Below are 13,703 nucleotides of genomic sequence, written 5' to 3'. Positions count from 1 at the left end.
GCACTTTCAGGACCAGCCACGCTGCAAGAGTTGGGGCAAGACAGGGGCAGAGGTCCCCTGAGAGCTGCAGCATCCCATGGGATACAGCCCCACTGGGGTCACACCATCCCCTGGCACCAATGGGGTGACCCCATGTCCCCCAGGGCAGACACCCCCCCTGAGCTGAACACTTCTGGGGCTGCTCTGACGTTGTGTAGGTCCTACCACAACACAGCCCCCAGTGGCAGCTGTGTTTACCTCCATGCCTGCATAGGCAGAAATACATGCAATTCCCTAAGTTAGCCCCTTTTCCAGACTTTAGGCTTCTTTTGGGGGTGTCATACCCAAGCTTTGGTCTGGGAGCCCCTCTCCACCCTCTGCTCTGCCCTTGGACTTGAACCCAGCTGGGTTTTCCCTCGAAAAATGCTTCTTTTTGTGATTTTATGTGATTTTTTTCTCCTTTAAGGTAGCTAGAAACAGCTCAGTCATTCGGTAAGGGCTGACTGATGGTATAGCCTGTGTGTGTGTGTATGTATATGTATCTATATATAGATATACTATATCTAGACACGTATCTATAGCTATATCTAGATATGTGTCTATATAGTATATGCAGATATGTTTCTATATACAGGCATAGTATATATAGATATGTATCTATAGCTATAGTACATATAGATATGCATCTATATATAGATACATATATATATGTTCTGATTTTAATTTCAAGCATAATCCTTAGGGCATTGTTATGGGGTGTTTTTGGCTGCTCCTGGATGTGGCAACCCCCCTGTCTCATCCTGACAGAAACCGAGGAGGATTTGGGCTGTTCCTTGGCATTCCCAGGGACTCCGGGCTCTGGGCAATCACCCTGTGGGACCCATGAAGGGGCAGGATTGAGCCCAGAGGGGTCAGCACCCCATGGGTCTGGCCAAACCCCCTGCTCCATCCTGAGCATCTCAGCCTGTGGGAGCCCCTGGCTGTGTTTATAGGTAGGACCTACCTGAAGTGCCCATGTTTTATTTTACTGTGGCTGTACAAAGCTCCCCTTTGGGGGGGATCACAAATGCCCCCCATGAGTTACTCAGGTTTAGAGCCCCTCCAAAGCCACTGAGCCCAGACCTTGCAACCAGCCCAGGTTGTGGTGATGGGCTGGGAATGGGGGGGGGGTCCCAATACTGTGGTTTGGGGGGGGGAGAGAATTGGGGCACACAGAGGGGCTTTTAAAGAGGGTTTCTATGTCTTTGGTTGCATCTGCTCATCCCTGTGTCCCAAGTGTCCCAGCTGGGAAGCACACAGGGCCTGTGCAGCCATACCCAGCTCTCCCAAGGGCACCAGCCAGGAGCAAAGAAGATGTTATTTAGCGTATCTCTGATTTTGTAAGGCCAAGCAGAGCCCTTTGGCTGCTATTTTGTACTGAGAGGATCACCTATTTTTGAACAAAATAAAGGCAGTTGGTTGCTTTGCGGCTTTGCCTTCCTTTCCCAAACCGCTTCCTGGGCCAGTTTCGGCATCACCGCACCAGGATCCTTCCCCTTGGAAGCGTTTGGGGGCGGGAGAGGAGATTTCCCTGTCCCCTGAGTAAGCAGCACGGCACAGGCAGGTTGCACTAGGGATGGAGATCGCTTTTATTGAGTCACTCGAGTGCTTTAGTACAGAACAGATATACAGAGATGATACATGTTTGTGCTTCAACACTTTCCAACATTTAGATTCCAGTAATTCCAAGGTAAACAAGGTCCAAGACAGACTAGATTAATTCTTTTTTTTTAAAGTTTTCCTTTTTGATAAATTATTTTTTATATAAATAACTGTTAACAGAAAAAATAATAATAATAATAATGTCCAACATACAAGATCCTGAAGCATTTGCATTGCTAAAACCAAGGAACTCAAAACAGGGCGGGAGGACCAAGGAAGAACCAACAAAGATCAGTGCAATGATACAGCCTTTGCCCTAAAAATATATATTTAACTTTATGGGCAAGGAATAGATGGGGAAGGAAAGGGTTTGGGGGGGGAACCACCAACGAGGCAAGAAAGAGATTTAAGGGAAGGAAAAGGGGGGTCACAGCCTTCAAGAACAAAACGATGGACCCCAAAATATTGCAGTGCACCTAACGGCAGGGGAAAGGGGGGGGGGCAATAAAAACCAACTAAAAACCCAAGGTTTGGGTAAATCACTATACACCAAGCTTGTAAGAACATCACAGACACAGTCATTAATATACACAGAGTCTGGGGGGGGGGCCTCGGGGTGACGGCACGCTCGGGGATGCTTCACCACGGGATGACACAAGGAGGCAGGCACAGGAGCGCCGACTTCCATGGGGATGGATGGAGAGGGAGATATATATGTACAGATCCAGGGGTTCTGTCATATATATCTCTCTCTTTCTATATATATAGAGAAAGTCCCAGAGAAGGGGGGGCTGCAGCAGGGCAGAGGAGCAGCCATACAAGCAAACAGGCCCCATCTCCAGGTTTTGACCATTTTGGTCCCTTTTCACATGGGAATTGCCACAGCGTGAAGCATCTCGGGTGCAGCCTGATTACCCCCTCCCCGCCCTCCATGCCAGATGCTGGCGAGCACATCTGGCAGGAGCACCCACCACCCCGTAACAGGAAGGGACAGGCAGAGGCTGGAGCCATGGGGGGGTGTTCACCCATTATCCATCCGCATGGAACCACATTCCCTGGAGGAGCGTTGGGATAAAGGCCAGCAATGGGCTGATGGGGCGCTCAGTGACGAGCTCCTGGGCGCTCCCAATAGCTGCAGCTACAAATAGAGAGAGAATTGGTGCTCTTTTCCTCTTTTCAACGCAACGCATCGGGTTTAATGTGTTCCTTTTGGGCTGTTGTCCCCTCCCTGTGGATAAAATGAGATTGGGAAAGCGCTGGGAGGGGAATGGGGGGGGAATCAACACAAGAACAAGATCAAAAGCGGGGCCGGGGCCGGGTGCTGCTTGCACCCAGGGGGAAGGTTGGATTCGGCATCGAGTGGTGGCGGCGGCGGCGGCAGCGCTTCCTTTTAACTGCTGCTTTCCTCCTCTGTCTTATTGAGTTTCTTCAGCGTGTCCAGCAGTTTCTGTGGGGTGAGGATGTGCGTGGACCCTGCAGGGCAGAAGAAATGGAACGGGAGCATCAGAGATGGCTTTGGGATGCTCCAGTGACGCCCCGGTTCACGTCCGCGCTGTCCCCGGTCCCGTCCCCCCGCCCCAAGCGAGGCCTTACCTGGTGGCCACAGCCCCGCACGCCAGTGGAAATGCTTGCGAGGAAATGTATGTCTTGGGAAGGGTATAATGGGAAAGGAATGGCAAAGGAGATGTGGAAGAGGTGCATGGAGCAGGGTGGGATGAGGCAGGGGCCGGGGGTGACTGTGAAGCAGGGTTATGGTCAGTGGAGATGCTCCTGGACACTTTGGGGATGCCAAAAAGCCACAAGGGATGAGGGCAGGCAGCACAAACGGATCTTCTCCAGCCCCCAGGCTCTTCCCCTGCCTGCACAGAGCATCCTTGGGTCAAAGGGGTGGCTGGGAAGGGAATGGGTGGGAGAGGAGGAGGTAAAGGGCTCTTGCCTTTCGCTGCCCTTGCAGCCTGCCTGGATCCGTGCACACCAGCACATGGCTCATGGGAATGCCATGATGGCCTCACCGGCAGCCTTGGAAAAGGGACCACAAGAGCAAACCTGAACTTTCCCATCAGGATTTCAGCTCCATCACACCCTGGAGCTGGGAGCAGGGCGGTCATGGCAGCACCCAGTTATTGCTGGAAGGGATGAGAGGGGCCGGAGCCAAGACAAGCAACCAGGCTCTGCCCTGGGCACTGAACCTCCAGCCCCAGTGCTGGATGTGGGACGTGGGCAGCATCCCGGGATGCTCCATACCCCTGCCTGACCCTGCGATGCTGCTGCTGGACCCTGACCCACCACCCCCAGCCCCTCCAGCCCTGGCAAAGGGGGAGCTCATGGCATGAAGGAGCCGGCCAGGACCGGCCAAGAGACATGGCAGAGGGATGATGGAGCGGCGCTGGATGCTTTTCCACCCGGTAGGAGGAACTTGCAAGCATTTTCCTATCGGAGAACGAAACAAACGAACCCCCCAGTAATAATAATTAAAGAAAGGAGGAATCAAAGAAAACCCTTCAGGGAGGAAGAGTTTCTTTTTCATCAGTAAGCTGCCTTTACTTGGTTTCTTTGGCTCACTCCATTGCTGGAGCCTGATCCTCAAATGATACCCTAGTGGAGTCCCTGAAGTCGGGGTGCCTCAGGTCCATGAGAAATTTGGTGGGAGTGAGAATGTGAGTAGAACCTGCAGGAGAACAGAGCGGGGCTGACGGCTGCGCCCGGGCCCCCCCACACCCTGCGCCGGCGTGAGGAGAGGAAGGACGCGGCTGCCACCCGGAGCATCGCAGGCGCATGCAGGGGATGGTCCCCAGAGAGAGGTGGGATGTGATGGGCAGCGGTGCTGGGTCCCGGGGGGCTGCGGGAGGTGATGGAGAGGGGGCTCCTGCTCCCAAGGGAATACAAGGAGAGGGATGAGATGCCGGCAAGAGGCTCTGCACCTCTGAGGTGGTGAGGGGCTCCTGCCCCACAAGATGTGTATCCAGCCGTGCTTCCCTGGCGGAATTTCAAGGGACCTAAAGCTCCTTGCTAACATCTGGCAGGAATTCCACCGTGTCCTCCACGCCTGACCCACGGCTCCTCCAGGAGCTGAACACACATCCTGTCCCACAGGTGTTGCAATGGGAAAACGCACTTCCTGATGCACTGCACATGCAGCGTGTGTGCAACCCGAAAATGCATCTCTTGCTGCCCACACAGTGCCCATCGTGGTCACTGCGTGCAGTTGCACACCCCTATTGCACGTTTCCTCCCTGGAACAACCCCACTGCCGATGGCGCAATGGGGCTGACAGGAGCAATGCAAGCTGCAAAACCCCCTTCCCATTCACCCAGCTCTGCTTGACCAAAACCAGCCGGGCAGAGGAAAACTGGGAGCCAAGGCAGTCCCTGGGGAGGAAGGACAGAGGGGCGACACCGGGCGGCAGGAGGAACCCTTTCCGCAGCATTCCAGCTCCCACAGTGCTGTGGAGGCAGGAACAGGCGGGATGGAGGAGGTGGGATGAGCAGCCAGCGCGGCGGGTGCAGGGACAGGGCCCCACTCACCTATTAGCACTTCCCACTTGCCGCTGGCTTGTGTCACCTCGTAGGCGCAGCGCATCTCGTTCATGCTCACACCGCCCAGGATGAAGATAATGAGGCGGGGACCACTCCGGTACTCGCCAGGGGCCTTGTTCTTGTGCCAGTGGCCATAGCGGGCACTAAAGGGAGGAAGAAGAGGGTGAAGGATGGGCATAAAGCATCCCAGAACCCCAGGATCCCCCCATGTGCTGGGCTGCACCCCCATGGTGTGAGCAGCAGCTCGGGGAGGGGATCCTGCCCCTCTGCTGTGCTCTGGGGAGACCCCCCCCCGAGTCCTGATCCAGCTCTGGGGCAGCAGCACAAGAGGGACGTGGAGCTGTTGGAGAGAGGCCAGAGGAGGCCATGGAGATGCTGCGAGGGCTGGAGCAGCTCTGCTCTGGAGCCAGGCTGAGAGAGCTGGGCTGGGGCAGCCTGGAGAAGAGAAGGCTCCTGAAGGGGAGACCTGAGAGCAGCTCCAGTGCCTGAAGGGGCTGCAGGAAAGCTGGAGAGGGGCTTGGGACAAGGGATGTAGGGACAGGCCAAGGGGAATGGCTTTAACCTGCCCGAGGGGAGACTGAGATGAGCTCTTAGGCAGAAGCTCTTCCCTGTGAGGGTGCTGAGGCGCTGGCACAGGGTGCCCAGAGAAGCTGTGGCTGCCCCATCCCTGGCAGTGTTCAAGGCCAGGTTGGACACAGGGGCTTGGAGCAAGCTGCTCTAGTGGAAGGTGTCCCTGCCCGTGGCAGGGGTTGGAGCTGGAGGAGCTTTAAGGTCCCTTCCAACACAAACCAGTCTGATTCCACAGTTATGTCCCAAGCTGCTGTCAGAGCACGTTCAGCCACAAGTGCTGCTGCACAGAGGGAAACTGAGGCACAGGATGCCTGAATGAGCGCAGAGCAGCTCACAGATGCACAGACGAGGGCTGGATGCTGTCAGTGATGCAGGGATCTGTGTCTGGGAGCAGGGGGTTCGGTACCCACCTGACAGCAGTGGTGCTGAAGGAGGCGGAGGAGCGGGTGGAGATGTATGGGTAGTGCTTGGTGTCCAGCTTGTCATCAATAGCATCCTGTGGGCAGAGAGATGGGATCAGAGAGGGGCAGGCGTGAACCCAAGAGGCCCTCCATAGCACTGCATCTGACAGGATTGGCCCATTTACGTCAGGATTCATTTGCATATATTTGCATAGGCTGAATTAATGGGACAATTTGCCTGTGTTCCTGTCATAGGGGGCACTTAGGGTGAGAAGGGTGATGTGATGCTGTGGGGCAGCACAGGCTGCAGCACAGGGTAGGATTCCCCCCAGAGTAAGGGCCCTGCTCCTGCTTTACTCAGTGGTGATTATGGAGCTGGTGAGGTGATGCTGCCTTCTGCAGTCCCCTCTGGTCCTGAAGATGAGGTTTAGGGATTCCCTGGGCACGAAGCCACCCCAGAGGGCTTCCAGGTGAGCTTTTATGGGCTTGTGGGAATTGCTGGAGCTGCAGCACTGCTTGCTGGGGGTGCCTGGGAGCAGAGGTGGCACTGACTGCATGGATGGGCCCTTCCCTATAGGGGGGCTATAAGGATGCTGGGGAGGGACTCTTCATTAGGGACTGTGGTGATAGGACAAGGGGTAACGGGTTAAAACTGAAACAGGGGAAGTTTAGATTGGATATAAGGAGGAAATTCTTTCCTGTGAGGGTGGTGAGGCACTGGAATGGGTTGCCCAGGGAAGCTGTGAATGCTCCATCCCTGGCAGTGTTCAAGGCCAGGTTGGACAGAGCCTTGGGTGCCATGGTTTAGTGTGAGGTGTCCCTGCCCATGGCAGGGGGGGTTGGAACTGGGTGATCTTAAGGTCCTTTCCAACCCAAACTGTTCTATGATTCAGTGATTCTATTCTATTCCCCAAATGTGGCTCCAGGGTCTGTGCCTCATCAAGTGGGATCCGTCCATGCTGGGGAGCAGTTCTGGTGCCTGGGGTCCCCTGGCCATGTCCAGGGGCAGCTCCTGATGGGGCCATGCCTGTTCCCTGCCTTGGCTGGGACACCCCTCTGATAATGCCACCCAACCGTGCCCATTATGGCACACAAGCAGCAAATAGGGCATGGAGCAGGGTGCCCAGAGAAGCTGTGGCTGCCCCATCCCTGGCAGTGTTCAAGGCCAGGTTGGACACAGGGGCTTGGAGCAAGCTGCTCTAGTGGAAGGGGTCCCTGCCCGTGGCAGGGGTTGGAGCCGGAGGAGCTTTAAGGTCCCTTCCAACCCAAACCAGGCTGATTCCATGGAGAGGTCATGGTCCTCTGCAGCCCCTTCCCGGGCGGTGCTGAGGCTCCTGCTCCATCCCTGTCCTTGCTGCTCACCTCCATGATGTCCTTGATGACCGGGGTCCATCGGGAGAGCTGGTAGGTCTGCTCGCTGATCCGCTCCTTCCGCTCCGGCTTGCTCCGGCGGCGCAGGGTGGACTGGGCAGAGGGAGAACACAGACACCCTGAGACTGGTGCGGGACCTCACAGGGGTGCTGGGGGTACCCCATAGGATAGGCACATCCCAAAGCACGCCGGGGGCCGCGCAAGGAGGACCACGGGCAGCGGGAGGCGGACACTCACGTCTGTGATGATGGGCACCCCGAGGTGGGCCATGTTGGTGATGATCTCGCTGTCCTCAGCTGGGATCTGAGCGTGCTGGATCAGCTTGTTCAGGTTCTCCTCAGTGATACCTGGAAATGAAACAGGGAGATGGTGTCCTCCTGAGAAACACCTCCCCATGAGGGACACAGCCCCTCCACTGCCACCCCAGGACAGTGGGACCGGTGGTGGTTGGGGATATGGGGCCTCTCCCTCCAGCATGAGCCTTGTAAAGGGTGACAGAAGCTTTTCCATGTGGCTTATGTTGGTTGAACCCTGAGCTGCTCGCCACCACTGTCCATGTGTCCTCCTCACCATTCTTCAGGAAGATGTAGAGCAAGATGATGCGGATCTTGTCATAGGTGCTGACATTCCCATCCAGCAGGATGGGGACAATGGCCCTCATGGGGTCCTTGATCTTCTCTCCTTCCGCATCGGTGCCCATGGCCAGGTCCTGCAGATAACACACAGCATCCCTCAGCCCACGGCTCAGTGCTGAGCTGCGGGGCAGGAGCTCCCAGCTCCAGTTGTCCCCACTGGGGATGTGGGGCTGGTGGTACCTGTTCGACTCGGCACAGCTTGTCCACCGTGCCCTGGTAGTGCTTCATGCAGTCCTCAGCCAGGTGAAGGTGGGTTGAGTACTGGGGAGACACGAGTCCTGTGGTCACCACCAGCGAAGGGTCCCCATGCCACCACCCCAAGCCCCTGCCTATGGCCAGGGACCCTGCAGAGAGAGCCTGCTCCATAGACGGGCTCTCTGCATGGACATCCCACCCTCCTCGTACCTTGCTGAGCTCCTTCTGGTACTGCGGCATCTTCTTCAGCATCTGGGACAGGTCTCTCATGGTGGTCTGCAAGGGAAGGAGCCACGGTCACTCACCCTGGGGGACCAGGAGCAGGGAGGGGGTGACCTGCCATTGGCAGCTCCGCAAACTGCAGTGATGGGGGGAGAACCCCCCTGAGGACCCTCCTCTGCCCCCCAAGTGTGCTTGGTTGAGGCTGAGATGGAGCTTCCAGCTTCTGGCCACTTTTACATCCTGTTTTCACCACGGCCCCCTCACTGCCACCAGCTCAGGGAACCAGAGGCACCCACATGGCCCTCATACCAGGGGCAAACTGACCCCAAAGTCACCTCCTTCCTCCAAACCTAGGACCCGGGTCCAGCACCCCAGAGCCATCTCCCCCCGTCAGGAGACCTGAGCACCCTTTGCAGAGGTGTCCCCCAGGAGACCCCCATGTGCCCGTTGCCAGCTTGGCGGATGCAGTTGTCACCTTATCGCCTGTGTTCATCCTCTTGCTGGAAGAAAACTCCTTCAGGGACCGGGTCACCTCCCTGGGGAGAGGAGGACAGCGCTGTCAGGGAGCAGGGACACCAACAGGGCTGTGTGGCAATGCCAGCAAGCAGGGACACTCACTGCGACACCTCGGCGATGTGCTTATGGCGCAGGGTGACCCACAGGTCGTCATCCTCATCCAGGAGAACCTCCTTAATCCGGGCTTCCCCAATGCCACTGGTCTCGTACCTGGGAAGAGGACAGGGAGCATCACAGTGGGGCCTGTAGGGATGTGATGTCCCCTTGGTGCCTGGGCTCAAAGGAGGTGGGGGACCAGGGTGCCCAGAGAAGCTGTGGCTGCCCCATCCCTGGCAGTGCTCAAGGCCAGGTTGGACACAGGGGCTTGGAGCAAGCTGCTCTAGTGGAAGGTGTCCCTGCCCGTGGCAGGGGTTGGAGCCGGAGGAGCTTTAAGGTCCCTTCCAAACCAAACCATGCCATGACTCTATGACATGGGGCTCTTCTTGGCTCTGGGGTGAAGTTGCTTCAACTCAGTTTCACATCTCCCCTTCAGCTGCTAAACATTAGGAAGAAGCCATGGGTTGAAGGCAAGAAAAGCCCCTTTTGCATCACTGCCACCCATCATTCCCTGCCATGCTGCAGGCGGGAATGGTTTCCCCCAACCAATGGCTTGTGACGGATGGAGGGATGAGCATCCCACTGCCCCTCATGCCCAGGGTGGGACCATGGGGACTCTGGGGCCAGCAGCACTGCACTCACTTGTAGACATCATTCTCGATGGGCAGCAGGTCGTAGCTCATGGCTTGGAAAGTCAGTTCATGGAGCACCGGGGACGCAGGGTCAAAGCCACGGTCCAGGATGAGAAGCTGGGAACGAGCCTTGTCTGGACCCTGCAGAACGGGGGGAACCATCAGCAGTGGGGCCAGGGGCTCCTCCAGCCCCACAGGCAGTTGGGGGATGCCAGGGACACTTTGGGGTCCCCACTTGGGGTCTGTGACTGCAACTGAGAGCTCCAGTGGGACTTTAGGAGTGAAGCATCACCCGAGCATCCTCCCCTCGTCCCTGCTCACCTCACCCATGGTGGGGTCATCAGCTTTGTAAGCATCCAGCTTGTCCTGGATGAGCTGTGCCAGCATGGCGTTGTCCTTGTAATCCCTGCGGGAAGCAGAGGGAGAGGTCAGCTCCCGGGGGCAGTGGCATGGGATGGGGAGGAGATGCTGGTTTCCCTTTGCTCATGGGAGAGGAGGCACCTCAGCGAGTTTTGTTGCCTAATCCCACCTCCCCTTGGAGTGCTCCACTTGGGTTTTAGGATCCCAACCCATCTCCAAGAGCATCCTTAAGTCTGTGGCACTTTTACACTGAGCACTGCATCCCCATCTCCTCCATCCCCACACTGTCCTCAGCCACATCCACGTCCCACGCTCAGCATGGCCCCAGCTCCACTGTGCTGGGGGTGTGTCCCCATGTCCATAGGGGGTGCAGGGGCACAGGGGGTGCAGTGGGTGCTGTCCTTACCCCCGGTACCGCACAGCCGGGTACTCCTTCAGCGTGGCGCAGAGCGTGGCGATCTGCTCCGCCAGGCGCTCCAGGATCGGGTTCTTCATCTGCGCCTTGTGTGGGCTGTAGAAGCTCTGGAAGGAATCAGCTGAATCCAGGGAGTAAACCTGGAGGAGCAGCAGGAGCGGGGTCAGAGCGGGGGGGGAGCAGCCCCGGTGGGTTTGGGAACTGGATTTAACCCCAGCTGAGCTCAGGGATGCTCGGAGCATCCTTTGGGCTTTCTGTGGTCCCCGGGGTCTTCCCCAGCTCCGTGGCATGGTCCTTACCCACACGCAACGTGAGCAGAGGCATTCCCACAGCACTCGTTTGCCCCAAGCAGGGGCAGAGACCTGGGGACACGCTGCTCCCCTGGTAAAGACCAGAAGCCAGTTTGGCTGCGTGTAGAGATCACAGAACCAGCCAGGTTGGAAAAGGCCTTTAAGCCCATCCAGTCCAACCGTTCCCAGCACTGCCAAGGCCACCACTAACCCATGGCACTGAGGCCTCGTCTCCACGCTGTGTGAACACTTGCAGGGACGGTGACTGCAGCCCTGCCCTGGGCAGCCTGTTCCAATGCCTGAGCACCCCCTGGGGCAGGAATTGTTCCTCAGCTCCATCTAAACCTGCCCTGGGGCAGCTTGAGGCCGTTTCCTCTTGTCCCATCCCTTGTTCCTTGGGAGCAGAGCCCAGCCCCTCCTGGCTCCATCCTCCTGTCAGGCACTTGTAGGCAGCCATCAGGTCCCCCCTGAGCCTTCTCTTCTCCACACTGAACCCCCCAGGTCCCTCAGCCCTTCCCCATCACACTTGTGCTCCAGGCCCTGCACCAGCTCCGTTGCCCTTCTCTGGCCCCACTTCAGCACCTCAATGTCTCTCTTGCAGTGAGGGGCCCAGAACTGGACATGCCAGGAGCTCATCTTCCACCCGCTGTCCCCCCCCAAACACTGAAGGGTGAATGGCACCAGCAGGTCCAGCACCATCTGTCCCTGCAGTCCCCCTCATCGCATCCACTCACCCAGGCAGGCTGGCTCCCTGCTAAATCCCCAACAGGGATCAACAGCCCCGGCAAGTAATCAAAGCAGACAGGGAGGAAGGGCTGAGCAGGGGCTGAGGAGCCAGCCTGGGGTGTGAGGCTGTGACACAGACCCTGAGGGGCTGGAGGAAGAGCGTGAGCATCCCCTGGCTGCCCCATCCCGGCCTCACCTGGGACTCGGAAGGGAGGAAGGCAATGTTGATCTCCGTCAGGGTCTTGATGACCTTGGCAGCACGGGATTTCACCAGCTCATTGAAGAGGGCATCGGGGCAGGCTGTGAGGGGAGGGAGAGGAGGAGCTCAGCATCCCAGCATCCCTGCATGCCTTTAGTGCCAGGGACCTTCCCTCCCCTCCGGGTACTCACAGTCAGTGAAGAAGACATGGGCAGCTCTGTACTTGGAGGTGGGGGGATCCTTGAAGTCGTTGATGAGGGAGTGGATGGACTGCAAGAGAGGAGGGACCGGCTGTGCTGGGCACGGGGATGGCACCAGCATCCTCCCTCCCGGCACGAGGCATGCTCCAAGCCTCTGCTCCATCGCACCATAGGCCTCGCTGGAGCCAAGATGCTCCCTATGGGCCCCACGTGGGCATCCCACTGCCTCCCCCAGCCCCACACTGTGTATTCACCTTCTCGGAGGGGGTGATGAGGTACACGGCCTCCAGGCTGGGCAGCGGCTCCCGGCGCTTGTTGATGTCTTCCACAACTGGAGAGGGGGAAAACAAGGACCATGGCAGGGATGGGCGAGGGCAGGAGCTGTTGGACATCCCACCGGCCCTGCAACACCCCTCACCACTGCCCACCCAGGAGTCCCAACCCCTGGGGCTGTGTGGAGGTACTGGTAAGCAGTGGATTTGTCTGTGTGCTCCCATCCTGCTGTTGCTTTGGGTTATTCTCACATCCCTCACCCGGAGGGGACCGGCCGGGGCAGGTGATGCTTCTGTGGTACCCAGGCTGGGGCAAAACCTCCCAGTGCACAGCCTAGGGTGTTCTGCTGCTTTCTGAGTGCTGCAGGGAGCTATTTAGAAGATAACACCTTGTCTCCTCCTCAGACTGAGATACCACCAGGGAATGAGGTGTCTGGGCTCCTCCAGCCCCAGTGGGTAAGGAGGGAGGCTGTGAACCTGGCACCAGGACAGTGGTCCATGAGCAATGGGAGGTAGCACGGCTCCATCCCAAGTGGGATAGGCATGGATGGACTGGCTTGTGCCAGCCTGGAGATGTCTCTGCAGGCCCAAGAGGGAGGTTTTGCCTTTCCCACAGTGAGGTTTGCTGGGCTGGGAGCTGGTTACTCACTTGTTATGCCCTCGGTCATGATGTCGGTCATCTTGCAGCAGGAGGAGAGCATCCGCATGCTGAGCTGGTCCACCACCAGCACCTGCAGAGAGGGCTGTGAGCTGGGGCACTGGGGGCAGCCACAAGCTCCCCTTTCCCATCCCTTCCCCATCTTTGTCCCATTCCTTCCTCATCCCTTGCCCATCCTCAGGGGCTCCCTGCCTCAACCTACTCCCTGCTTCCTCCTCCTGTCCTCTCCCCCTTGCAGGGGTTGATGCTCACCTTCCATTCTCCCTTCTTCTTCACTTTCCGGATCACATCGTGCATAATCTCTGCAAGGAAAGGAGCACAGGGCAGGGTGAGCACCCCAAGCCCCCACTTTTGCACCCCAGGACCTGCTGACAGCAGCATGGGAGGCGCTGAACCCCCAACCCATGGTGAGCCCCACTCCCCAGCACCTTTCCTAGGGATGGGGCAGGAGATGGGGATGGGTTTGGGGTACCCAGGGAGGGCTGATCACCCCCAGCCCTGTTTCTATCTCATCTGGCACTAACAGCAGAGCCCACAGCAAGTGGGGAGCTATGGGATCACTGTGGGGGGGTCCCACCCCCCTCCATATCTCAGCCCTAATCTGAAGCACCAGGAAAACAACAAGGGCTTAAGAGCTCCTTTTAGAAACAAGACTCAAGCGGCCTCAGCCTGGTCCTTGTAATCCCCCAAATCCCATTTCACCTCCTGCGCTGGCCGGGTTTATGCAACCAACAGGGACAGCAGCAGCCGGGGGTCCCCCCGCACCCCTCGGCCCTATGGCCACCCTGC

General features: G+C 57.7%; 1 protein-coding gene across 2 annotated transcripts; it reads right to left on the bottom strand.

Annotated features, from left to right (window-relative positions):
* Nucleotides 1–2,783: 2,783 nt before the first annotated feature.
* STXBP1 (syntaxin binding protein 1) lies at nucleotides 2,784–13,312 on the bottom strand. 2 transcript variants are annotated; one of them, XM_057405864.1, is made up of 19 exons: nucleotides 13,167–13,312; nucleotides 12,906–12,987; nucleotides 12,239–12,315; nucleotides 11,976–12,054; nucleotides 11,782–11,885; nucleotides 10,561–10,709; nucleotides 10,116–10,200; nucleotides 9,805–9,935; nucleotides 9,169–9,276; nucleotides 9,026–9,086; nucleotides 8,539–8,604; nucleotides 8,314–8,394; nucleotides 8,069–8,207; nucleotides 7,736–7,845; nucleotides 7,490–7,591; nucleotides 6,137–6,222; nucleotides 5,145–5,299; nucleotides 4,165–4,288; nucleotides 2,784–3,093 (listed from the first exon to the last, which is right to left on the bottom strand). In XM_057405864.1, exons 1-18 carry the CDS (start codon nucleotides 13,293–13,295, stop codon nucleotides 4,179–4,181), a joined length of 1,854 nt encoding a protein of 617 aa, XP_057261847.1. In that variant the 5' UTR covers nucleotides 13,296–13,312; the 3' UTR covers nucleotides 2,784–3,093; nucleotides 4,165–4,178. The 2 variants fall into 2 exon arrangements, with proteins under 2 accessions (XP_057261847.1, XP_057261848.1); XM_057405865.1 differs by lacking the exon at nucleotides 4,165–4,288 and having other exon boundaries at nucleotides 13,167–13,311.
* Nucleotides 13,313–13,703: the final 391 nt, after the last annotated feature.

The sequence above is a fragment of the Pezoporus wallicus genome, unplaced genomic scaffold (genome assembly GCF_028554395.1).
Source record: "Pezoporus wallicus isolate ANWC-B61680 ecotype Strahan unplaced genomic scaffold, APGP_CSIRO_Pwel_v1 contig_4684, whole genome shotgun sequence".
Taxonomy (NCBI): Eukaryota; Metazoa; Chordata; class Aves; order Psittaciformes; family Psittacidae; genus Pezoporus; species Pezoporus wallicus.
The sequence above is the reverse complement of the archived record's forward strand: the minus strand, read 5'-3'. Positions and strand labels throughout refer to the sequence as shown.